The 25,830-nt window shown below is 33.3% G+C and overlaps 1 protein-coding gene and 1 long non-coding RNA gene across 4 annotated transcripts in view; both read right to left on the bottom strand.

The window, feature by feature from the left end:
- The window catches only part of LOC134280726 (peroxidasin-like), a 20,701-nt gene extending 6,970 nt beyond the window's left edge, over window positions 1-13,731 (bottom strand). Inside the window, exons 1-10 of one of the 2 annotated variants that reach the window (XM_062763177.1) lie at window positions 13,642-13,731; window positions 11,124-11,243; window positions 7,385-7,426; window positions 6,844-7,008; window positions 6,515-6,697; window positions 6,227-6,367; window positions 1,360-1,461; window positions 1,058-1,150; window positions 467-959; window positions 186-386 (exon numbers count right to left, since the gene is read on the bottom strand). In XM_062763177.1, the coding sequence (XP_062619161.1) occupies window positions 186-386; window positions 467-959; window positions 1,058-1,150; window positions 1,360-1,461; window positions 6,227-6,367; window positions 6,515-6,697; window positions 6,844-7,008; window positions 7,385-7,426; window positions 11,124-11,214 (1,511 nt within the window). In that variant the 5' untranslated portion in view covers window positions 11,215-11,243; window positions 13,642-13,731. The remainder of the gene's footprint in view (window positions 1-185; window positions 387-466; window positions 960-1,057; window positions 1,151-1,359; window positions 1,462-6,226; window positions 6,368-6,514; window positions 6,698-6,843; window positions 7,009-7,384; window positions 7,427-11,123; window positions 11,244-13,641) is intronic. The other variant, XM_062763178.1, reaches the window with a different exon arrangement.
- A 2,987-nt stretch (window positions 13,732-16,718) lies between these two features.
- LOC134280719 (uncharacterized) lies at window positions 16,719-19,689 on the bottom strand. 2 transcript variants are annotated; one of them, XR_009994946.1, is made up of 5 exons: window positions 19,230-19,689; window positions 18,403-18,529; window positions 18,038-18,163; window positions 17,604-17,684; window positions 16,719-17,070 (listed from the first exon to the last, which is right to left on the bottom strand). It is a non-coding gene; the product is annotated as an uncharacterized LOC134280719 (long non-coding RNA). The 2 variants fall into 2 exon arrangements; XR_009994947.1 differs by having other exon boundaries at window positions 17,609-17,684.
- Window positions 19,690-25,830: the final 6,141 nt, after the last annotated feature.

Genomic DNA, 25,830 nt, shown 5'->3' with positions numbered 1-25,830 from the left:
AGTAAAAGAAAATTTCGTCCAATTGCAAACAAAGTGAGTTGGATATGAACACACTTTTTTAAGAAAAGGAAAGATTCATGGGTATAGTAAATTTACAATTAAAATGCAAGCATGTTATAAAACAGAATACATGTATTTGTAAAGTTAGTATATAAGCCTTTTAAAATATTTAGCATTTAACAAACCCATAAATGTTTCGTAGTCTGATTTGATCTGCAATACTGTGATCTGAAAACATTTTGTGATTCAAGTCACAGAATTTTCTCCATTCCCAGTATGCAGGTATCCCATGGTCCCTTCCACGCTGCAAATTAATGGCGGGAAGATCCAAACTCCTACCGGAAGAGTCCATGAAAAGTTTGTCTCTAACGCCACTCTCGAACACTCTTAAAAATAAACTTAAAAATAAAAAAAGGTATGAAGAAATAACTCAAACAGCAATATTTTTGTGACAACTTCTTCTTACCCGTCTGTTTTTGCAGTACCCTCTGCAAGCTGCCATCTTAAAACACCGTCACTCCCTTTTCCTCCTTTTTCGACACACATGTGTGGGTGATGATATGTCTTTTCAATCCTCTTGCTCAAAATTTCAGAAAACATTTTACTAAACTGCATTTGATGGTTTGTAACCTGTGAATGACCAAAGCGGAAGGCCGCAGCACCAAAACCATTTCTAGTAGATGCATCAATCTTCTCATCATAAACCGTGTCATGGCCATTGGGTTTGGGGAGGAGTTCATATTGCTCCATAATATCATACCCTAAGACAAGCGGTAGATACTCACTGTAAACCATGTGTTGCGTAATAGCACTCACTATAGCACGGGTTTCCTGATAAAGTCTTTCGTCCTTCCACAAAGGATTCATATCCGCCAACTGCTTTGCAATGTAATTGTGATATCTAACAAACATAAGGTGCATCGATCCAAGGTTAGGTACAACGTTCACCCGAACATCTCCTAAAATTAAATGTGCAGTTTAACAGATAAATCATAGAAAACAATCAACAAGTACATTTTTCCTTCTGCTTAATTTAACAAAATGTTGGTGTCTTTACCTGCATTTGGACAATATTCTTTTGTAGAGTCATCAAATACACACTTGCTTGTGCCTCCGTCCGGCAAGCCGGCGTTTCTCTGACGCAATGTCCCTAAAGCAATATTCAGTTAAAATTGTCCAGAAATGTTACACAAATCTATGTAGAATGAATTCAAGTTTTCATCAGACATTTAGAGATAGCCATTTATAAACATATATTCAATATTATATGATAGGGTAACTAGAAGCAAAGTTGTTTAGAGAATGTCAAAAACTGGATAGAAGACAGAGAGGAAACAATTGAACGAGAAAAAGACGTACCATTCTGAAAAGTTCTTAGACTGTTTGCTTTATTTGTATCAGAACCATAGACATTTGATGCATCAATATAGGAAGTGACGTCATTGGTCTGTTCTCGACAACCTATTATGTTAATATTTTTATCTGTTCACATAGTAAATATTTGTTGAAAGTAGAAAGTGTACTTCTTATTCATTTCTTATAAATATATAGCATCTTTTTGAGAGAAAAACAGATCCATTTCGTAGCCAATAATTTAAAACCTTTGGTAGGAAAAAAGCATTATTCGATTTTAAAATATTTTAAATTGTGTGTAAAACGTTGCTTTGTTCGATAATCTTTTTATGTTTTTGCAAAGTCTTGTGATGTATACAAATTCTTGTTATGTATATGCCAAAATCTTTGATATATAGCAAAAATCTTGTGATACATATGTTCAGATTCTTGTGATGTATGTTGAATAACTTGCGATGTACTGTATGTGCAATGTCTTGTGATGTATGTTCTATAATCTTGGGATGTGTTTTCGATAATATTGTGATGCATGTACAATATCTTGTGATGTATTTTCTAATCTTGTGATGTTTATTCAAAAATCTTATGATGTATATTCGATAATATTGTGATGTAATTTGTGAAATGAATGAAAAAAAAACCATTCTAAATGCACACAGACATACTCCGAGACTGATATGGAAAAGATGTTTCTTATTGACAATATCTATACATTTTTTAAGGGGGTGGGTGAAGTCTTTCAACAATTTGTTAAAATTCCCGGGGGTACCAATCGCGCTCTGTGATACGCAGACCTATTTTTGAATTATATATATAACGAAGCAGAATGTATGCAAACACTTTTTCATGAGAAGAAGAAAACTCTTGCTGTATCTTTCAACTCGACAATTATATATATCGATGAAAGGATAAAGAAACAGGGTAAACTTTTAGGTGAAATAATTTTATTTTCCCCAAAGTATTTTCTAGTATTCCCGTTTAACATTTAAAATCAGTTTCCATGATGAGGTTGTATAAACGATACCATAGAGTCTGACACATCTGTTTAATATATTATTTGAAAAGGACGTTTTAAATTTAACAATCAAGCTTTATGACAAACGGGATGACTTTAAGGAAGGTCCATACTTTTACGGATCCGGTTTTAATTTTACACACCAGTATAAAATTCTGATTATCACTTTTTTGTAATAAAATATTTTGGTTGCTTGAAAATAATTTAATAAGTATACATTTATTTATTATAGTGTCAAATTGAATACAAAGCATTTAATAAATACTATTTATGGAAATTAACACTTGACATTTGTCCATAGGATTTTTATGCATTTAGCACATACACAAACACAAAATTCTTAATTGCCTTTATGAACCTAAACCCTTCTTTGTTTTTTTAAAAACAAATTAACTTGAAATCTATTTTTATAGATTTTAGGCCTATATCATCTTTTTTGATTTCATTTTAGTTTCAAATTTTGTAAAAAATGATTGAGAAACTTGATATTCCAAAAGTGGGGGTATACGTGTTCAAAGGGCTGTTTTGTTAAATTTTTCTGGTCAATCATAATAAAGCTTGTGTTTTTGTTAACCATAGGTATAATTCTTACTAATTTTAAAGAGAAAATGGCACATTAACAATTTTGATTTTTAGAATTATTAAAAATATATTCTGAGATTTTATTCTTATAGACGTGGACAGATTCAACATCAATTTGTTAATGTTTTCCAGGAAAGATTTCAAATATTCTCCTGGCAAATGAATGTTTTTTTTTGTTTCCACAAGTTTAAATATAAATTTGATGTGATTTGGTGCATAGCGAAATAAAATATTATATCACAATTCTTTATGTTTAATTTTGGCTGTTGAATTTTTAGGGGTATGTACTCTGAGACATGTTGTATGAAAATTAACCAGCAAAGATATGTCTTTTATGGGTGTTTTAGTTAGGTCATGAGTTATTCAAGGTATTCAAGTTAAAAAATGATCAGTTTGACAGAAAATTTTGAAAGTACGGGCCAACCTTAACTTTCAATTATCAACTTCCCTTATTTATGCAGCAATATATCTTCATCACCTGCATACGGAGTTTATATCTCTCTAAATTGATTCGATACGCAAGAGCATGTTCTACGTATGAATAATCTTTAAAACGAGGTAAATTATTGACAAAAAAATTGCTGAAACAAGAATATCAGCAGGTTCGTTCAAAGTCATCATTCCGTTAGTTCTATGATCGCTACAATAATCTTGTCGGCAAATACAATAAATCATTAAGTCGAATGCTGACTGACGTTTTTCATACGGATTGTTATCCATTATTCACACACTGAATGGTCGACAGATTTTTTCGTTACATCCCAATCATGACAAGGAGCTCACGGCAAGTGTGACTGGTCGGCAGGGGATGCTCACTCCTCCGTGGCACCTGATCCCATCTCTGATGTTTTGCAGGTTCGTGTTTGTTCTGCTCATAATTCGTATAAATTAAATTAATGGAGTTTGAGCTTAAATACTGCTCATTATCTCCATAAATTTCACTTTTATAAAAATGTAACCCATTTGATTTTGCCATGTGTTATTTTAATCTCATATGCCGATACCCCAAAAAAGTGAAAATCGAAAATTCTCATTATCCTCAATGTCCTTCTCATGATTCTCCTTTTCATGATGTTCATCATTGTGTTTATCCTTCCAACAGGGATATCAGTCAACCCTTTCAACAAGGTAGCCCTTAGGTGAAAGAGACCAGCTTTGGCATTTCGAACCCTATCTTCCACTAAATCCCACAGATGTTAGTGGAAGATATGGTTCGAAATTCCAAAGCTGGTTGACATAGTCCCATAAATGTTCAATGAGAAAAAGATAGACTTTAGGGAGACCAGTCGAGTGGGTAAATGGTAAATGAACTGGTAAATGTGGTTGTTTGCGAGAAAGTCTTGGTAAACCCTGGCTGCACTGGGCCGGGGACAAGGACGCCGAAAAAAAATCAGGCAAACGACAAGAAATATTGAAAAGCAATGTGTATACCCCATGTGCATCGTCATCAAATTGCACGTGTTTTTGGCTTTTTTAAAAAACAAATTCCCTACGTGACGTCATACTTTACACGGTTGAGTAATTCTGAACACTGAGTTTAGTGCATAGTTACCAAGATTCTCATCTGACCTAGCCTCGGGATCATGAAACATGTTAAGCTTAAGCCAAAATCGTCATGTAGTACTTAAATTTCAAAGCAGGCAAACAAATCAAAATTCAAATATGTTTCAATATTGATTCATAAAAATGTTGTTATTTGCAAATTTTGATATTAATTCAATTATTAATAAACATTTTAAAGGCGATTGAAAATTTGACTTACTAGTAAGCCTAAGTCTGTTTCATGATCCTGGGGACAGCTTTTGTGATTTTCAGTCATGCGATAATTTTTTTTCCTTATTATATTACCCTGCATTTTTTCCTTTCAGTATTTTATCAATTAGCAATATTTACTCCCATTTATTTGTGGAATCGTAATATCTCGATGAACTTGAAATAGAAATATCATAGAGTTTGACACATCTATTTTAATATTGTATTTGGATATTTTTCTATTAGAAAATGACGTTTATGGTAACCTAACAATAAGGATATTTATTAATTTACTAAGATATTAACAGTAGTGAAGGAAAAACTTCAAGAGTACTGTGCAACTATATATTCAAAAAAAACTTTTGGACAATTTGAAACCACAAGACTTTACAAAAATCAACAGCTTAAAAACTTGGACTTTATACACAACAATTCCCCACGACAAATTAAAATCCAGGCTTTTCGATATCATTGACTGCTGCTTCTTCAATAAAAATGGAACTCGTAAATTTACTTACCTCGTCATTGGTCATTTGCAAAATTATTTTGTTAAAACAGATTCTGATTGCACACATAAGTACTCTGAAGTTGACATCAAGAAGATGCTTGAGTTTCTGAATGACAATATCTATGTGGTTTTTGGAGACCAGGTATTCCAGCAACCTATTGGAATTCCCATGAGTACAAATTGCGCTCCGTTATTAGCGGACTTATTTTTATATTCATATGAAGCAGAATTTATGAAAAATCTTATGCATGAAAAGAATAAAACACTTGCTGTGGCCTTCAACTCGACATTTAGATATATCGACGACTTATTGTCAATTAATAATGGTGATTTCCATTCCTACGTCGATACGATATATCCTGGTGAGCTTGAGATAAAAGATACCACAGAGTCTGACAATTCTGTTTCATAATTGGATATTTTACTTGAAAAAGACATTAATGGTAATCTAACAACCAAGCTATATGATAAACGTGATGACTTTAACTTTTCTATCGTCAACTTCCCTTACTTATGCAGCAATATACCTTCATCACCTGCATACGGAGTTTACATATACCAGTTGATTCGATACGCAAGAGCATGCTCTACGTATGAACAATTTCTAAAACGAGGTAAATTATTGACAAGCAAGTTGATGAAACAAGAATATCAGCAGTCTCGTTTAAATGTCATCATTTCGTAAGTTCTATGGTCGATACAATGACCTTGTCAGCAAATACAATTTATCATTAAGTCAAATGCTGACTGACGTTTTTCATACCAATTGTTAGTTCATTAATTATACACTGAATTGACGACGGATTTTTTTCCGTTATTTCCTGATCATGACAAGGAGCACACGGCGGGTGTGACAGGTCGGCAGGGGATGTTCACTCCACCATGGCACCTGGTCCCACCTCTGATGTCTCGGGGGTCCGTGTTTGCTCTGCTCTTATTTTGTATTGTTTTATGGACTTTGAGATTGAATACTGTTCGTTATCTCCATATCCTTCTTACTGCAGTTTTGTACGCACACTTGTGTCCGCGTTGCTGGAGAACTGAGGCCGATCTTGTCAGAGGCATGCAGTCTTCCTTAAAGAAAGGATCTCCTGGAGGAATGGGGATGGGTATACAAAGCTCACTGTCTCTGTCCTCTCCACAGCAGGCAAATGTTCCTGGACAATAAAACATACACTAGAGGATATTAAACCAATGACTGGTATATGACAACTACCTCTAGGGTATGTCAATGAGAGAGAGAGAGAGAGAGAGAGAGAGAGAGAGAGAGAGAGAGAGAGAGAGAGAGAGAGAGAGAGAGCTACCTCTTATGATGGGTGTCAGTATAAGGTCGTGATCAAGAAACTGACCAAAAGACATATGCAGTACATTGAGCTCTGGATCCCTTTCGGTTGTTGAATTTCTGTTTTGGAATAAAAGGTTGCTGATTTCACGAGGACTAGGTAATGGCATGTTCCTGTATCCATTTTGTCGAGGAGAGTTACAATCTATCAAATGAATAATTGGGGCATCAAATGACAATACCATAGAGCATAAACACGTTTTTGTAAATTTATGCGAACTGTTTAATATTTTACACATACATGTACATTCGCAAAACATTCAAACAAATAAACATAAAAAAGCAGCTTACCACTGCCATACTCCGGTAATAGAAATCGCCTTTGCGCTGTGTAGCTCTTTCCCCAGTCCGGATGCTTGAGATTATTACAAGATCCATCTACAGACCGGTATTTGTATTCAGAATTGCATGACAATTCCGGGGGCGACGAATCGCAGATTTCTCTTCCCTGTTCCTCTAGGAAAATTAATTAAAATTTGTAGCTTTTTTCATTTCATTTAATACCAGAATTAGCTTGCATATTTATAGGAATGCATGTTTTACATCTCTCTGTCTGTCTATTTGTTTTCAAGTAATCAACTTCTTGCCTATTCATTTGAATGATAAATGACAGAAGTGCAAGTACAGAATCACTTTTAATTTTTTTCTTTATTAAAGAACAGTTGCTTACAACCGTTTCGGGAATAGTGGATATTATAATAATAATTCCATAATAATTTTGTAAGTAACTTATATTACTGCATTTAATTACGCATCAACTGCAGGCCTTCATGTACTTACATAATATACAGTAGTAGATACTAATCACTATGTTTATTGAATTTAAACTTACCCTTTTCGTCCCCTGCTTTCAGATGAAATAAGACTTGAAATTCTGCAAGAAATTAGGATTGAAAGCGAACAATATTTGCAAGGAAAATTATGCACGTATAGTGAATTAAGAGATGGATGAAGATAGCAAGATAATTATAATACAAAGGTAACCCATTTTAAAACCATTTTAATCAGATACGAGGACTGTCCAATAAATAATATCCTCGATGATCGGAAAGAAACAAAAAATGCTTTTCAATGATTTAGTCTTAATTATTTTACTTAAATATTTTCTTTTAATTGAATAACAATGTCCGAAACATTTTTAACTAATTTCTGTTAGTTTAAAAAAAAAATTTTTGAGTATGGCCCTTCGTATACTGGAATATTGCAGATCCTATGATTTCCTGGACTTGTTTCTTCTGTCTGAAAGGTGGTTTTTTTCAGGATTGGAAAATGAAGCCAAAGGGTGAAAGATCTGGCGAATATTGTCGGTGTGACAAAACATTAACTATCTGTTTATCCCCCAAACTCCTTTACTCTTCTTGGCATTTGGGTTTGAAGAAATTTAGTGTAGCGGATTCCTGGTTCTGGTTTCATCCTTTCATAAACCTTACAGTTTTTTAGCAAGAATTTGCTTCCTAGACTTCTCCAGAAATTGGACTGCCTCCCCAAATAAGAATTTGACCAACAAGAGCACTAATATTTAAGAAAATGGCATATAGAACTGTTTTTGTGCTTTTGCAATTTTTTGCTCTTCTCAGACCTTGGCTATATTTATCAAGTGCATTTCATTGTAAATTTGTTTTGAGGATTTAAAGCATTGGATTCAAGTTTCCTTGTCTGTTTGTGTTTCAGACAAACGTGGATAACTACATTTTTTTTATTTTTAAAAATAATTGATAAGATATTCTTACACGCTGTCGTTTTCACTCATTTTTCAAAAAATAAGGTGACCATTTAGAACTAAGCTTTTTCTGTCCAATGTTTCTTAAAACATTGTAAACTACCCCCAAAATGATGCCTATCAATTTTGCTAGGTGTCTTAAAGTCAATCTAACACCATCAGTGATAATTTGTTGAATTTTGGCAATCATTACATTGGTTGTTGCAAGTCCTTGTTGCCAAGGACGGTACACATTTTGAAGCCCATTATATCATTTTTGTTCATTGCAATCCACCTGCTCGTGTGTCTATAAAACAGACATTGGTTGCTGTAAATTTCACATATTTCATTGAATATTTCTTTGGGATTCTTAATGAGTTTTACAGAAGCTTTAATGAAGCTTTTAATTTCACTCTAGTTTACCGATTCTTTACCATTCATTTTCAATGCAGTGTCTCGAATAACCCTTGCTTTCCAGCTTCTCACAATGAAACTATGTGATGAAAGGTGGTCACATAAACTGTCATCAATTCATTAAAGATTAATTCGATCATGAGAGAAATCAAGCTTAATGTCGTATGATTTCTATGTTGTATGTCATAGAGCTCAAGACATTATTTATTGAACAGCCCTCGTATCTTGAAACTAACAAGTATGACACATTTTTTCAAAGTCCTAAAAATTTCCAATATGAATTTTGTCAATTGCAGCCAAGCACACAAGAGGGATGTGGGTTATGCATGCATAGAGATTACGCACATTATTCAGTCTTCAAATTTCATTCTTGAAAACAAAATAAATCAGCAGCAGAGCAGACATGAACCTCTAAAACATCAAATGAGGGATCAGGTGCCATGGAGTAGTTAGCATCCGGCCACACTGGCTGTTTGCTCCTTGTCGTGATGGGAAAATAACGGAAAAAATCCTTCGACATATCAGTGTGTAAATAATGGCCTAAAAATGATTGTTTTCCTTTAAAGAATATATCTATATACAATGTAAATATATACGGGAAAAAGTCTAGGTGTTTGACCGTTGAGTGAGATATTGGACCTGTGGTTGAGATGTTGGACTGCTGACGTCACACAATTCGTCGGTGTTCATCGGTGACGTACCTGATGTTACATCAGAGAAGACAGTACAACATACATGTATATCAAAAGAATTGAAATTAAAGGTATAACAAAACATTTATTGACTGTGCTCTTGGGCAAAATGCATTTTGTCGACCCTCGAACCAATCTGAACCAAACAGATTGGTTCTTGGGTCCGACAAAACGCATATTGCCTTCGAACATAGTGAATAAATGTATAATATGAAACTGACAATTCATTGTATCGACCATAGACTTTACGAAATGATGACTTAAAACGAGACTGTTGTAACTCTTGTTTCATCAACTTGTTTGTCAATTACTTTATCTCTTTTTAGAAATTGTTCATACATAAGGCTTGCGTATTAAATCAATACCAAGAAATATTGTTGCATTACGTTAAGCAAGGGAAGTTGACAATTAAAAAGTTAATAAAATCATGTTTATGATAAAACTTCGTTGTTAGGTTACCAGGTTTTTAAGATTTTTTCTAGTAAATATCCAAGTATAAAACAGATGTGCCGGACTCTGTAGAATCTTTCAATTCAAGTTCACTTGGATATAACGTGTCGACAAATGAATGGCAATAAAAAATCATTCTGAAGGTATCATATTGATGGAAAACATAGAAAAATAAAAAAAAAACCAATGCTTTGACAAATGTCAACTGAAAACTAAATTTTATGATAAACGAAATGATTTCAGATTTTACATCGCCACTTTTCCTTATTTGTGTACATGTACTAATATTTCGCTCTCATCTGCAAATGACGTTTACATTTGATACTTATCAGAGCGTGCTCTGACCACAATCAATTTTTGAACTGATGTCACAGGGATTTCACCATTCTCGTCTGGAGTCAGTTTTTCGTTAATTCTATAGTCATGGCATCTGATCCCACTTCTGATGTTTTGGAGGTCCGTGTTTGCCATGCTCTTATTTTGTATTGTTTATGTATTTTTTGATCTTGAATACTGTTCGTTATCTCCATATGTTTCATTATAATTTTAGCAAATATTATCAAACATTGGGTCGTATTTTTTGTTTGCATGTTTCATACCAATTGTTAGGCCTTCGTTTTGAAACCGAATTCGACAAACACAGTTTGTATTTTTTAAAGATCATTTATTGTTCATTATTTTACCTTTTTCATTAAATTTGTTTTTAAGCGGCAAGCAATTTTTGCAGTGATAAACTTTTAAGATTATAAATGTATATCTACCTCAAATCAAAAGCTGAACTCGATTAAGAAACATTTTAAAGTGAAAATTATTTACTGATTGAAATTTCTTTGAAGAATAAAGTCTTCTTAAAGATGCATGTAAATCTCGTGTGTCTGTCTTTGTGTTTCTGACAACTCTGAAAGTTAGAGGTTGATTTCTTCATCATTCTATAAAATTCGCATGAATAAAATCTCTTATGTGCATGTAAATCCCGTGTGTCTGTCTTTGTGTCTGACTCTGAGGAGGCCTAATATGCATGAATTAAAATCTCTATTAATATTTACATATTGACAGGCCTCGTGTAATTTTAAATCGATAAGTTTACTTTTTTAAAATCTAAATTTACAATTTTATTTCGCAATGAAATGGAAATATAAGGAATCGCTGTCTAGTTAGAAGAGTATGCCAGGGACATAAACGATAGTTGGAAACGTGGGATAATTTATGCATAACGGGCTTCGCCTGTTATGCAAATTAATCCCAAGTTTCCAACTATAGTTGATGCCCTGGTATACACTTCTAACTAGACAATGATTCCTTAAATTATAAATTACCTTGGATGCCGAGAATGGCAACAACAAGTAGAAGGATCCGACACATGTTTTCAATTTGTTTCTCCATTTTAGTGTTTGCATACTTATACATTCAAATCAATCAATGGATGACTGACAGTTCTATCCAGCAGCCCTATCAAGATCATAAAACAAAATTAACCCGCAATATGTAATCACTAAATTCCGAATCATTCACCTAAAATCCAGTTTATTCAAAATATACCGAAAAATCATTATCACAAAAATCATGTTATATTTTAGTTCAATACATATAACGCAAATATTTTGTCACAAAAATCTGGATAAAATGAAAATAGCAAAATATCAAAATTAAAATGATTCGATAAAATATACTCAAGTATGTAATAATAAATTTTCAATATTAAGGACATAGGATACCAAAAAATATATTTAAAAAAGTAAAACACTTTGAATTGACTATTTTGCTCAGAACAAAATTTTGAAATTCGACGCAGAAACGTTCAATGATTGAAATTTATTCCAACAGCAAACTAAAATGCAAGTGATATGGTTCCAAGTTCATATAACAAATTATTTGAAATTAAAAATAAACATAATTCAGGAGACTAATAAAATTTCACAATCTCCCAAATTTTTGTATCTTTTGACCCTATGAAAACTTTCAAATATATCGGAATCATCAAGTATAATGTCTTTTTATGAAAACAAATGGTTTAAGGGAGATGTTAAAATTCTCCAGTGGACATTATACAATGCAAGCTGCTCAATATTGGGGAAAATGTTAAGGGAAAAATACATTTAACCGATAATCTTTAATCCATTCCATTTGTACAACAGTATAAAAATTGCATATCATACTATCCATTTGCTTATCTATGTGTTCCCCCCGTTTTTCTAAATTGTACAAACCATTATAGATAATACAGATGATTTTTTCATTGTATAAATATAATTTCTGTAATGATTTTCAAAATTGTACAAAAAACATATTTTTTAAGTGTTTCGTTGCAAAATTGAAAGACGCGTATAAACATCATGATATTTTATTAAGCAATGCTAAAGAAAAAATTAACACTGTTTTTCAACCCTATAATTGTTTAATATCTTTATGATTGTGTTGGATTCTTTTGTAATAACCATAGAAACAGGAAGTTATTACGAAAGCCGTGTCGTGGCAATAACCTCACCGAATCAAAGTAAACAAAGAAACTTTTAAATACACCAATTGAAAGCTTAATATTACTCGTTCACGTATCTAACTGTTTATTATGAAATACAACCAAAAGGAAGAAATTTTGACATTCAATACTTTATGACTTTGTTCAAGTTTGTTTTAAATTTTGAGAATTCAAAACTTAACTACATCTATAACGAAAACTACTTAAATGTGTATTGAAAAATTCTTGCAAAATATTGAAAATGCATTGCCCATGTCTGTCGGTGTATAGACACTTAGTTTTCCACTACAGTACAAAGTTAAGGGGCTTGATAAGTCGATGTTTACGGCTGTACGTCTGTTTTCTTTACTCTAAATATAACTTTACTTATGTTATTTCATTTATTTTAGAGAGTATCTTTTTTTTCCTTTTCACGAATTTCTAGCGAAAATAATTGTTTATAAGTTTTTAACAATTATTTACCTTTTTAATTTAAAAAGATTATCCAACGGTTGTTCTGGTAAAGAAAATTGGTTTTACAAAATGCTCGATTTCAAACTATTTCAGTTAATGATTAAAACTATATAAACCGCTTTCCAGCAACACCCAAAATCATTTGCGTCGTGAAATAAATGAGGATAACGAACAGCATTCCAGCTTAAAAAGTCCATTAAATAATACAGATCAGGAGCAGAGCAAAAACAGACCTCCAAAACATCAGAGGTGGGATCAGGTGCCCTGAAGGAGTGAGCATCCCATGCAAACCGGTCACATACCGCCGTGTGCTCCTTGCCATGGCTGGAAAGCAACGTAAAAATCCGTCGACAATTCAGTGTGTATTTAATGACTTTAAACTTTAGGATGGAAAACTTATCAGCATGATTGTATTTGCTAACAAGGTCATTGCATCGACCGTAGAACTTACGAAATGATGACTTTAATCGAAATTGCTGTTATTCTTGATTCAGCAACTTGTTTGTCAATAACTTACCTCGTCGAGTTATTACGTCATCTCTCTCTTGTAAGTAAAAATTGCTATTTAAATCCTGAAGAATGCTAGTACCATACACATGTATAGTATTAAGGACAATGTAAAATATACGCTACTCGTACCCCAGATCAGCAGTTCAGCTCCATTGATGGCTGTTTGTCGGTGATTTTCGGTTTTGTAAACATATATTAAATATATTCCAATTTTAATTAAAATTTAATATAGAACTTGTTTTACTTTCTTGTTTTTGATCGATATTTAGCAAAAACGTTTGTATTGTACACATCTGAGACAGCAAAACTGATTTTTAAATAGTATATCATTTTGCCATTATTAAAAAAAAACAGATCTCACGAATTATTTTGAACAAAATGAAGGATTTACATACCTTCAGGTCGTGAGTTTTCCTGCTCCTTGGATTTTTGTTTAGACTTCAGGGAAGTATCATGTCTCTAACCACCATAAGGAAGGAAAGATAAAATAAAAGGTGGATCTAAGAATATTCCAAGGACGTTCAGATATTTATACAGAGAACTCAGTCGGGAATGGCATTCTGAGATTATATGTATTCTCCAGAAAACTCCTTCCTTGAAGATTAAAGGAACGGGAAAAGCATATAAAACTTTCTTTTTCCGTATTTTATTCTATTTTTAAATAAAGTAGTACATGTATGTTCAATATAGATAAATGAAACTTTTGCTCTTCGGTTTTATTATTTTTAAATATTTTTATTAGATGAAAAAATTCCAAACTGAAGCACTTTAAATTTTAAGTTTTGCACGTACGTTATTATATATACACACTATACGGCCTGATGATTTCTACAATTTTAAGAATACGCTCTTTGGCTTAAAAATATTCCCCTGTACAATATCCTATTTTATTAATTTTTGATAAAAAAAAGGATACATATGATGATAATTCTTGTATTATACAGCTGTCTCCGTGTTTTATATAGCAATAAATTGAAACCTGTAGGAGTATTATACTGTTTCTGGAAAAGCTTTTTATTTTATTTTCAATAAATCATGAAAAAAAGTATTTTCTACTCTAGTTCTTCTTTAAAATGAAGCGACATAATAGTATACAACGGGGCTCTCTAGTTGAACATGTATTTGATTTAGCTATATTTCGTTGGCCAAGACTGATCAATATAAGTTTTAAATTGTTGCTTAAAATCCGTACATCGTACTAGTAAACATGGACCCCCGGAAAATCCAGAGGTGGTCCGGTCATGTGCTTAGGAGGATTAAGCTCCCTTTGCTGACCCCTGAACCCTTTGTATTTATCAAGTAGACAGGACATTCCGTTGTCAAATTAAATAAAAACAAAGACCTAACAATTTAAAATTGGTATGAAACAAGTGAACCGTAATTTGACCAGAAGTAGGTTAAAATTTGTTCATAAGGTCGTTATAACGACCAGAGAATTTGAGAAATGCTGACTTTAAACAACATTATTGAAATCCTTGTAACATCGACTTATGTGTAAGAAACCTGTCTCGGTTTAAAAACTGATGGTACTCAGAGCACGATCTTTAATGGGGAATAAAAAGCATATGCAGGTGTTAGCAGAATTTTACTACATAAATAGGTCTATTGATGTGCCACCTAATAAAGTTATTAGTTAGCCATTATCATCTATAATCATTAAAATATTCAAATATGAAACAAATGTTGCAGACTCTATGGTATCTTTTTTATTTCAAGGTCACTGGGATCTATCGAGTCGACATATGAATAGAAACAAGCAAATTCAAAGAAATGTGGTCCCCCGCTTTCGGTGTCTTTGTGGGTGCAATGTCATTATTTATGACATATTGTGTCTAAAATGAACGCCCGATTGTATGTCATTAAAAGTAATCACCAAAGTTTATTTTTTTTTAATGAGGTCAAACATGAAATTCAAGGTCAGGATGTCAGAAATCATAGCATGCTTGGAAATATCGTCACAGGAAATGCGCATGTTAAGGTAGAGATTGATAGCTTGTCAACAAAAAAACTACCCATTGAATTTTTCTGAATTTTTTATATGTTTGTGTTGAGTCCTTGTTCTAAATCATATCAAAAATTCAAGGCAGGTCATCGGGCTAGTTTTAGAGAAATTTGACAATTTTAATATAGCCTTCATCAACCACCGAAGAGCTGAAAAAGCAGGGTAAAATAATATAAGAATATGATATGAAAAGGGTTGTAAATTTTTTATTGCTATATCAATTATCATTTGTCTTATATGAATTCAAACATCTGTCTGTATGGATTAATATTTGACATCAATCTTAAATTTATCAAGCATTGTTTGCAAAAAACAGAATTACATTTACCAAGATGCATGGTCAAATTAGGTTAAAATATTGCCTGTTCATAGCACAAAGTCTCACACTTCTGCTTCCACTGTGAAAAAATTGCCCATCAAATTTCTTTTTTTATTGCATATTATAGTTAGCCTATAAGTGTCTTAAATTTTAGAAAAAAATCATACTACATAATGGGGTTTAAATTCAACCTGGAACAAGTTTATTATCTTACACCCTACCCTACCCCCTTCCTTTAGAAGGATGCACTTTTGAAGAATATGGTGATGAAGAGAAATTATCAAGAATTTATCAAAATATTTCACAGAAAATGAGTAAATTCTTTGTAATATTCTTCTAAATTACATTTTGTATCACAAAAACAATTTATACATGTACACCTAGATACACGTTGCCCTGGTTGACCTTTTTGCACTTATATTAAAATAGATAAGAAGTTTTCCCTATATCGTTCAAATTGACTTTGATAGATAGAATTAATCAAAATATTTCAAAGAAAATGAGTAAAATTCCAAGTAATATTCTTCTAAATTACATTCTATTTCACAGAAAACAATTTATACATGTACACCTGGACACATGTTGCCCTGCTTGACCTTTTTGCACTTATATTAAAAAAGATAAGAACTTTCCTTGATATTGTTCAAATTGACTTTGTAGATTTATTATACATATAATTCTTGGATGAATTATCAATGACAATATCTTTTGACCAATTCTGTGCATAAGTAAACTGGTTTTATTATCTTCCTTTGACAACAATAGAATGATTAATTTCACTTTTCTTTTAACAATTCCTTTTTTATTCCAAATACATGTACAACATAAATAAGAAAACCCAGTGATTATGAAGTTTTGAACACAGAATCAATCCATGGCATGTTATCCTTGTTTTAAAAATATTCAGATACATTATTACACTGTTAAATGAAGACTGCCTGGTCATCAGTTGTCAGATATTAATACACTAGTAAAGCATGGTAAAAAAAAATGCTAAATACATGGTAAAAAGTGCGGGAAAATTGGGTGATTTGTTTATCTACATACATACAAAAATACTGTAATAATTTACAAAAAAAAAAAAACATACAATGTATTAGAGGTAATTTTGCAAACAGATTCATAAAAGTTAGAGGAATCCCGCCATAGATTGTATGTGATACTGTACAATTTTTAAATTCATGATGTAGTTCAGCAAAATAAAGTGAATACATTCAGTACATGTACGGTAATAGGATAAACTTGCTATTTTGCTTTTTGTCTTATTGGCTAACAAAGATCAATGTAAACATGTATGCATTTTTAATTGCCATCGTATGCAGCCAGTTGCGTCATGTTCAAGGATCCTGACAATTCCGTTGTTTTTATTTCAATACAACAAAGGTGTTCTTTCACAAGGATCTGCAGTGAGCAAAATTCATTCTGTATATTCAGATTTTGAAGCACGTCTTATGGTGTGATATGTCCGTTCCTCTTTACCGTCTCCTTCTGGTAGTTCTTTTTCTTAAAAGAACAAAATATTTTAATACAATAAGAATGAAAATACATGTTTTACTTCTTTCTTACACTGTAAACATAGTATGACTATGTCTATATGAATATAAGACACTTTTGAGATACCTTTTTTATATAATGTCATGAATTTTTTAAATTAAATGCATATAAAGTCAGCCTCATTAATCTGGGCACTTTTGCTCCCAAGGAAATTATTTGGATTAATGAATTGTCTTAATTAAACAAATTGGTGTATAAGGATAAAGATCAAATACTTTATTCTAAATGTAGGCCACACTCTAAGGCCAAGACCATGGGGTTAAAGGAAAAGAAATAAACGTGAAATACAAAGACTCAGCACAAACTGTTCTAGAGTTAATACCAAAGGATCAAGTTTTTGTGGAAATAAAAAACTACATGTACCTGTCAGTGACACATCAATGCATATAAAACTAGCAACCTAACTATTATATGTGGAATTAAAATACTTTTCTTTTTACATCTTATTCCATCTTTTTTAATTCAGTTTTGTCCCTAATTACCTCACTGATATAAATCCAATATTCTTTTCTAACACTGTAGATGACACTTGATTAGCCAAGGATCCTACATTTCCATGGGATCTGTAACATGATGAAAATAAAATAAAGTAAATAGCTTGATCTATTTTTAAAAAAGATGTAGAATTTATTAACAATTTTGATTTATTTTGCAAATTTAGCTATGATAATGTGAAGAGGTCAATATTGTTTAAAAACCATGTCAATTACAAGTTTTTAACAATACTGACTTCTTCATATTATCATACCAATTCTTTGGTGCTTTAGTTGAAACAATTTCATTCAAGTTAGAAAACATCTTTACATTTTACAATTTTTTGGTTATTCAGTTTTGAATTCAATTTACAACATGACTTTTTATATGTTTATACAGAAATATTTAACCATACATGTATTTAAGTCAATAGAGCACCTACATGTAAGTAGTGATGCAGTGATCCCCGGTTAGATTTTCAGTCCAGCCATACATGTTCCTCGTTTCCTGACACACAAGTATGCCACTTTATGTTCAGTTTGCTGTAGCAGATCTGGCTTGAACTTTCCTGAAATATTAATATGATCTTTGAGAAATTATTGACTTAAGAAAATGCTTCTATATGTATACAATAATACTGTATGTACATTATGGTGTTTAAATTAAAAATACAAGGACTAAAAATCATAAATTTAAATTTTTAATACATGTATTACAAAACACCTCCTTTTTACCACCCCCTTGAAAAAATTTCTGGATTTTCCCTGATACATGTGCAAGTGTAAATTGAAAGAAAAAAATACAAACCAATGGCTATTTTGGAGTTAATGTAAAAAGCACCCTTGACATTCTTCTTTCCAGGTGACACTTGATTTGGTCACATTATTTCAGCAGAGAAAGCTGAATACACTGTCTAGTTCATAGCTTGCTTCACCTGTTGTATTAAATATTTCTTTTATAATCTATGAATATGATATCTGTTTATAATCAGGGCCCTTTTGAGCATAAAACAAATACATACATAAATTTATTACAGGTACATAAATATTACATAAGGCTAAAAAAAATAGTCTTGTTTCCTGCTACCCGACTGACCCTATTTTTTTGTCACTTGAACCTAAAGTTGTTTCTTTTTTTTCAATGCAACTTTTTACAATTTGCTTGTTACTTAAAAAAGACAAAAGATTTGCAAGTAAATGTCCACTATCATTTATAAAAGGGGTTATAATAATTAAAAAGCATCTGCCATCCAAAGCAGAGAAAGTTTATACATTTCTGCAGTTGAGCAATTTAAACAAAATATGTTTTTCCATTTTTTTATCTGAGTAACTAAACACCACCTCGTGTGTTAGGCACAGATAAGTATAATTACTTTACATTTTTTACCAATCCGGCCTTTATCATGTTCTGACACCAGAAATGTCCAGTTTTATTCTTCTATTCTAGAAGTTACAGTCTGGTCATGAAATAAGTTTTAATTTTTAGCTAAATAAAACTACTTTAGGGAAGAAAAAAATCTATGAAGGTTATTAGTAATTGAAGCTAAATGTACTGGTTGTACCAGACCTGTGCGTAAACAAACAAGCACCATAGTCATGATCGATATACTAACTGACTAAGTCGTAAATATTCACCTTATGTATCTGACACGGACACAGCATACAAAAAATCTGTTCTGCAAAAACTTTACTTCTTCCGTCATACCAATTAACATCTGTAGGGCCATGGTCTTTAAAATGTCTATACAGAAAACAACATCAGGCACAGATCGATACCGGAGTACCCACGTGGTGCTGCAGCGGACACTGGACAAGGAGTAGTTTCACCAAAATTATGTTCATGTTCGGCCTCAGTCTCACTTCTATTTTGATTCTCATGAAGATGCTTCAATGTCGAGAACCGTAAAGATTTAATACGTATGGTAACTTTGTATTTTAAATCGAGGAAATTTCTCGATCGCTTCGTCGGCCATCTTGTAGCATAGACAATAATGTGTAAATGGAGACTTTTATTTGACGGCGTTCCGGAATCCGGAAAAAAAGCACGTGCAAATATGCGAATTCTTTCTATCACGTGATTGCTATCGGTCTCTACCTTAAATCTGTTCTCAATCAAAAGTCTATGGAAAAAAAAACGACTCTTTTTTTAAAAGGACAAACATCAACGTTCAAGGTCATTGGTTCAAAATTATTTTAAAAAATATTTATGTCATGTCACAGATAATATACATGGGAAATCCGTATCTCTTCTCATTCAAAAGTTATGACCAAGGTTAAAGTTTTTGAAAAGGAGGTCAAACGTCAAGGTCACGAGGTAAAAAAAATCATAGCATTTTTAGAATTTAGAAATGTCTTAACACAGGTAATATACACATTTAATATGAAAGCACTTTCTCTACCTAATTAAAAGTTATAGCCAATTTAAAGTAATGTTTCAATTTTTGAAATATGGGTCGATGTCAAGGTCAAAAATCATAGTTTGTTTAGAAAGGTCTTGTCACAGGTTGCACACCTGTTGAAATGAAAGTCCTATATCTCTCATTCAAAAAATATTACCAACGTTAAAGTTTTTGTGACAGACGGACAGACTGACATACCTACAGACTGAAAGACGAATGAGATTTAATGTCCCTTCGCTTTCGCCAAAGCGAGGAAAAATAACCACTAGTATTGTTAATTGATAAAACGAGGTCGATATACGAATTATCTGAATGTCGAGTTGAAGGCCAATACAAGCGTTTTCTTCTTTCTCGTGTAGAAGTTTTGGAATAAAAATCTGCTTCGTGTGAAAATAAAAGTAGGTCAGCTGATAAACACATCGGATTCCAACGGGTTGTTGGAAGACTTGGTCTCCGAAGGCGAAGACTACAGAAATGTTGTCAATGAGGAACTCGTCATTTCAATAACAACTTCAGAGTAATTATTTGTAGAATCAGTGTGACTTTTAATGAACTTAATTGTCTTTTTTTAATATATAAAAAAGAACTCATCATCAAAGCCAGATATACTACAAGGCAATACCGGTATTTAGTTTGAGAGTGAAGCCTTAGGTACTTTTTGGGGCATTCAATAGGGTGTGCCAACCACTTTTTTATGTATACATGAGATAACTTTTTCTGACGTAAAATTATATGAATGGATATTAAGAACCATGAAAAATACCTTCACATGTTATTAATTTTATTAACAATTCATTTGATATTTCATTTGATTTCTTGTTAGTTTATGCAAGTTATCCATTTCACACATTCTGCAGTTAAGAAAAGACCAAGGAATAAATCTTTTCGTGACCAATTTCTTAACCCCACTCAATAAATATCTTTGAACTTCTTTAACACGGTACAAACCAGGCTCGATGTATGTGTTTTGTCGCTCCATAGTTTGCATTTTTTTCTCTCATGAAAACGGGCCATACCTTAAGGCTCAATACACATTTAAACAAGAGGCCCATGGGCCACATCGCTCACCTGAGCACTAAGGGTAGGAAAAAGTAGAAAATGGTTTTTTATTGTAAAGTTTAAATACAAAAGTAATCCCAAGACCAATCATGGATTTGCTATTTTTTAGAAAATGATTTTTAAAGAATTTTCCTATATATATCTTTGAAAACTTTGGTCGGCCATTTTGGCCCCGCCTTACCCCCGGGGGTCATGATTTGAACAAACTTGAATCCACACTACCTGAGCATGCTTCCATATAAATATGATGAATTATGGCTTTGTCATTCTTGAGAAGAAGCTTTTTAAAGAAATTTCCTATATATTTCTATGTAAAACTTTGGTCGGCCATTTTGGCCCCGTCCCACCCCCGGGGGTCATGATTTGAACAAACTTGAATCTACACTACCTGAGCATGCTTCCATATAAATATGATGAATTATGGCTTTGTCATTCTTGAGAAGAAGCTTTTTAAAGAATTTTCCTATATATTTCTATGTAAAACTTTGGTCGGCCATTTTGGCCCCGCCCTACCCCCGGGGGTCATGATTTGAACAAATTTGAATCTACACTACCTGAGCATGCTTCCATATAAATATGATGAATTATGGCTTTGTCATTCTTGAGAAGAAGATTTTTAAAGAATTTGCCTATATATTTCTATGTTAAACTTTGGTCGGCCATTTTGGCCCCGTCCTACCCCCGGGGGTCATGATTTGAACAAACTTGAATCTACACTACCTGAGCATGCTTCCATATAAATATGATGAATTATGGCTTTGTCATTCTTGAGAAGAAGATTTTTAAAGAATTTTCCTATATATTTCTATGTAAAACTTTGGTCGGCCATTTTGGCCCCGCCCTACCCCCAGGGGTCATGATTTGAACAAATTTGAATTTACACTACCTGAGCATGCTTCCATATAAATATGATGAATTATGGCTTTGTCATTCTTGAGAAGAAGATTTTTTAAGAATTTTCCTATATATTTCTCTGTAAAACTTTGGTCTCCCATTGTGGTCCCGCCCTACCCCCAGGGGTCATGATTTGAACAAACTTGAATTTACACTACCTGAGCATGCTTCCATATAAATATGATGAATTATGGCTTTGTCATTCTTGAGAAGAAGATTTTTTAAGAATTTTCCTATATATTTCTCTGTAAAACTTTGGTCGGCCATTTTGGCCCCGTCCTACCCCCGGAGGTCATGATTTGAACAAACTTGAATCTACACTACCTGAGCATGCTTCCATATAAATATGATGAATTATGGCTTTGTCATTCTTGAGAAGAAGATTTTTAAAGAAATTTCCTATATATATCTATGTAAAACTTTGGTCGGCCATTTTGGCCCCGTCCTACCCCCGGGGGTCATGATTTGAACAAACTTGAATCTACACTACCTGAGCATGCTTCCATATAAATATGATGAATTATGGCTTTGTCATTCTTGAGAAGAAGATTTTTAAAGAATTTTCCTATATATTTCTATGTAAAACTTTGGTCGGCCATTTTGGCCCCGCCCTACCCCCGGAGGTCATGATTTGAATAAACTTGAATCTACACTACCTGAGCATGCTTCCATATAAAGATGATGAATTATGGCTTTGTCATTCTTGAGAAGAAGATTTTTAAAGAATTTTCCTATATATTTCTATGTAAAACTTTGGTCGGCCATTTTGGCCCCGTCCTACACCCGGGGGTCATGATTTGAACAAACTTAAAACTACACTACCTGAGCATGCTTCCATATAAATATGATGAATTATGGCTTTGTCATTCTTGAGAAGAAGATTTTTAAAGAATTTTCCTATATATTTCTCTGTAAAAATTTGGTCGGCCATTTTGGCCCCGCCCTACCCCCGGAGGTCATGATTTGAACAAACTTGAATCTATACTACCTGAGCATGCTTCCATATAAATATGATGAATTATGGCTTTGTCATTCTTGAGAAGAAGCTTTTTAAAGAATTTTCCTATATATTTCTATGTAAAACTTTGGTCGGCCATTTTGGCCCCGTCCCACCCCGGGGGTCATGATTTGAACAAACTTGAATCTACACTACCTGAGCATGCTTCCATATAAATATGATGAATTATGGCTTTGTCATTCTTGAGAAGAAGATTTTTAAAGAATTTTCCTATATATTTCTATGTAAAACTTTGGTCGGCCATTTTGGCCCCGCCCTACCCCCGGGGGTCATGATTTGAACAAATTTGAATCTACACTACCTGAGCATGCTTCCATATAAATATGATGAATTATGGCTTTGTCATTCTTGAGAAGAAGATTTTTAAAGAATTTTCCTATATATTTCTATGTAAAACTTTGGTCGGCCATTTTGGCCCCGCCCTACCCCCGGCAGTCATGATTTGAACAAACTTGAATCTAAACTACCTGAGGATGTTTCTCCATAAGTTTCATCTTTCCTGGCACAGTGGTTCTTGAGAAGAAGATTTTTAAAATATGCCACCAAATTTTCATTTATTCCCAATTATCTCCCCTTGAATGAGGGCGTGGTCCTTCGTTTGAACAAACTTGAATCCCCTTCACCCAAGGATACTTTGTGGCAAGTTTGGTTGAAACAGGCCCAGCGGTTCTTGAGAAGAAGTCGAAAATGTGAAAAGTTTACAGACAGACAGACGGACAGACAGCTAGACAGACGGACGGACGACGGACAAAATGTGATCAGAAAAGCTCACTTGAGCCTTCGGCTCAGGTGAGCTAAAAAAACAACAAAAAACTCAATTTTTCAATGTCTTCACTCCGTGTATTGTTTTATGAAGAATCAACAACAGTTTAGAAACAAATCGACTTCGTCAACACTAAAATAATTTTCTCGTATGAGCAACACCCATTTATCTAACACCCACCATTTGGATGACAACTTGAAGCATGGTTTTTACTGCCATTTTGTTGTTCAAAGTTTGTTATTCACAGTCAAAAAAATAAAGAAAGAACAAGAGGCCCATGGGCCACATCGCTCACCTGAGCACTGTGGCTAGGAAAAAGTAGGTTTATTGGTTTATTATTGAAAAGTTTAAATCCAAAAGTAGTCCCATGACCAACCATGGATTTACTATTCTTGAGAAGATGATTTTTAAAGAATTTTCCTATATCCTGAGAATGCTTCCATATAAATATGATGAATTATGGCTTTGTCATTCTTGAGAAGATTTTTAAAGAATTTTCCTATATATTTCTATGTAAATTTTTGGTCGGACATTTTGGCCCCGCCCTACCCCCAGGGGTCATGATTTGAACAAATTTGAATTTACACTACCTGAGCATGCTTCCATATAAATATGATGAATTATGGCTTTGTCATTCTTGAGAAGAAGATTTTTAAAGAATTTTCCTATATATTTCTCTGTAAAACTTTGGTGGGCCATTTTGGCCCCTCCCTACCCCCAGGGGTCATGATTTGAACAAATTTGAATTTACACTACCTGAGCATGCTTCCATATAAATATGATGAATTATGGCTTTGTCATTCTTGAGAAGAAGATTTTTTAAGAATTTTCCTATATATTTCTCTGTAAAACTTTGGTCGGCCATTTTGGCCCCGTCCTACCCCCGGAGGTCATGATTTGAACAAACTTGAATCTACACTACCTGAGCATGCTTCCATATAAATATGATGAATTATGGCTTTGTCATTCTTGAGAAGAAGATTTTTAAAGAATTTTCCTATATATTTCTATGTAAAACTTTGGTCGGCCATTTTGGCCCCGCCCTACCCCCGGAGGTCATGATTTGAATAAACTTGAATCTACACTACCTGAGCATGCTTCTATATAAAGATGATGAATTATGGCTTTGTCATTCTTGAGAAGAAGATTTTTAAAGAATTTTCCTATATATTTCTATGTAAAACTTTGGTCGGCCATTTTGGCCCCGTCCTACACCCGGGGGTCATGATTTGAACAAACTTAAAACTACACTACCTGAGCATGCTTCCATATAAATATGATGAATTATGGCTTTGTCATTCTTGAGAAGATTTTTAAAGAATTTTCCTATATATTTCTATGTAAAAATTTGGTCGGCCATTTTGGCCCCGCCCTACCCCCGGAGGTCATGATTTGAACAAACTTGAATCTATACTACCTGAGCATGCTTCCATATAAATATGATGAATTATGGCTTTGTCATTCTTGAGAAGAAGCTTTTTAAAGAAATTTCCTATATATTTCTATGTAAAACTTTGGTCGGCCATTTTGGCCCCGTCCCACCCCCGGGGGTCATGATTTGAACAAACTTGAATCTACACTACCTGAGCATGCTTCCATATAAATATGATGAATTATGGCTTTGTCATTCTTGAGAAGAAGATTTTTTAAGAATTTTCCTATATATTTCTATGTAAAACTTTGGTCGGCCATTTTGGCCCCGACCTACCCCCGGCAGTCATGATTTGAACAAACTTGAATCTAAACTACCTGAGGATGTTTCTCCATAAGTTTCATCTTTCCTGGCACAGTGGTTCTTGAGAAGAAGATTTTTAAAATATGCCACCAAATTTTCATTAATTCCCAATTATCACCCCTTGATTGAGGGCGTGGTCCTTCATTTGAACAAACTTGAATCCCCTTCACCCAAGGATACTTTGTGGCAAGTTTGGTTGAAACAGGCCCAGCGGTTCTTGAGAAGAAGTCGAAAATGTGAAAAGTTTACAGACAGACAGACGGACGCCGGACAAGATGTGATCAGAAAAGCTCACTTGAGCTTTCAGCTCAGGTGAGCTAAAAAAACAACAAAAAAACTCAATTTTTCAATGTCTTCACTCCGTGTAT

This window comes from Saccostrea cucullata, unplaced genomic scaffold (genome assembly GCF_032062105.1).
Source record: "Saccostrea cucullata isolate Sc308-1 unplaced genomic scaffold, CSIRO_AGI_Scuc_v1 ctg67, whole genome shotgun sequence".
NCBI classification, from domain to species: Eukaryota; Metazoa; Mollusca; class Bivalvia; order Ostreida; family Ostreidae; genus Saccostrea; species Saccostrea cuccullata.
This window is presented reverse-complemented; position numbering and strand designations above follow the sequence as displayed.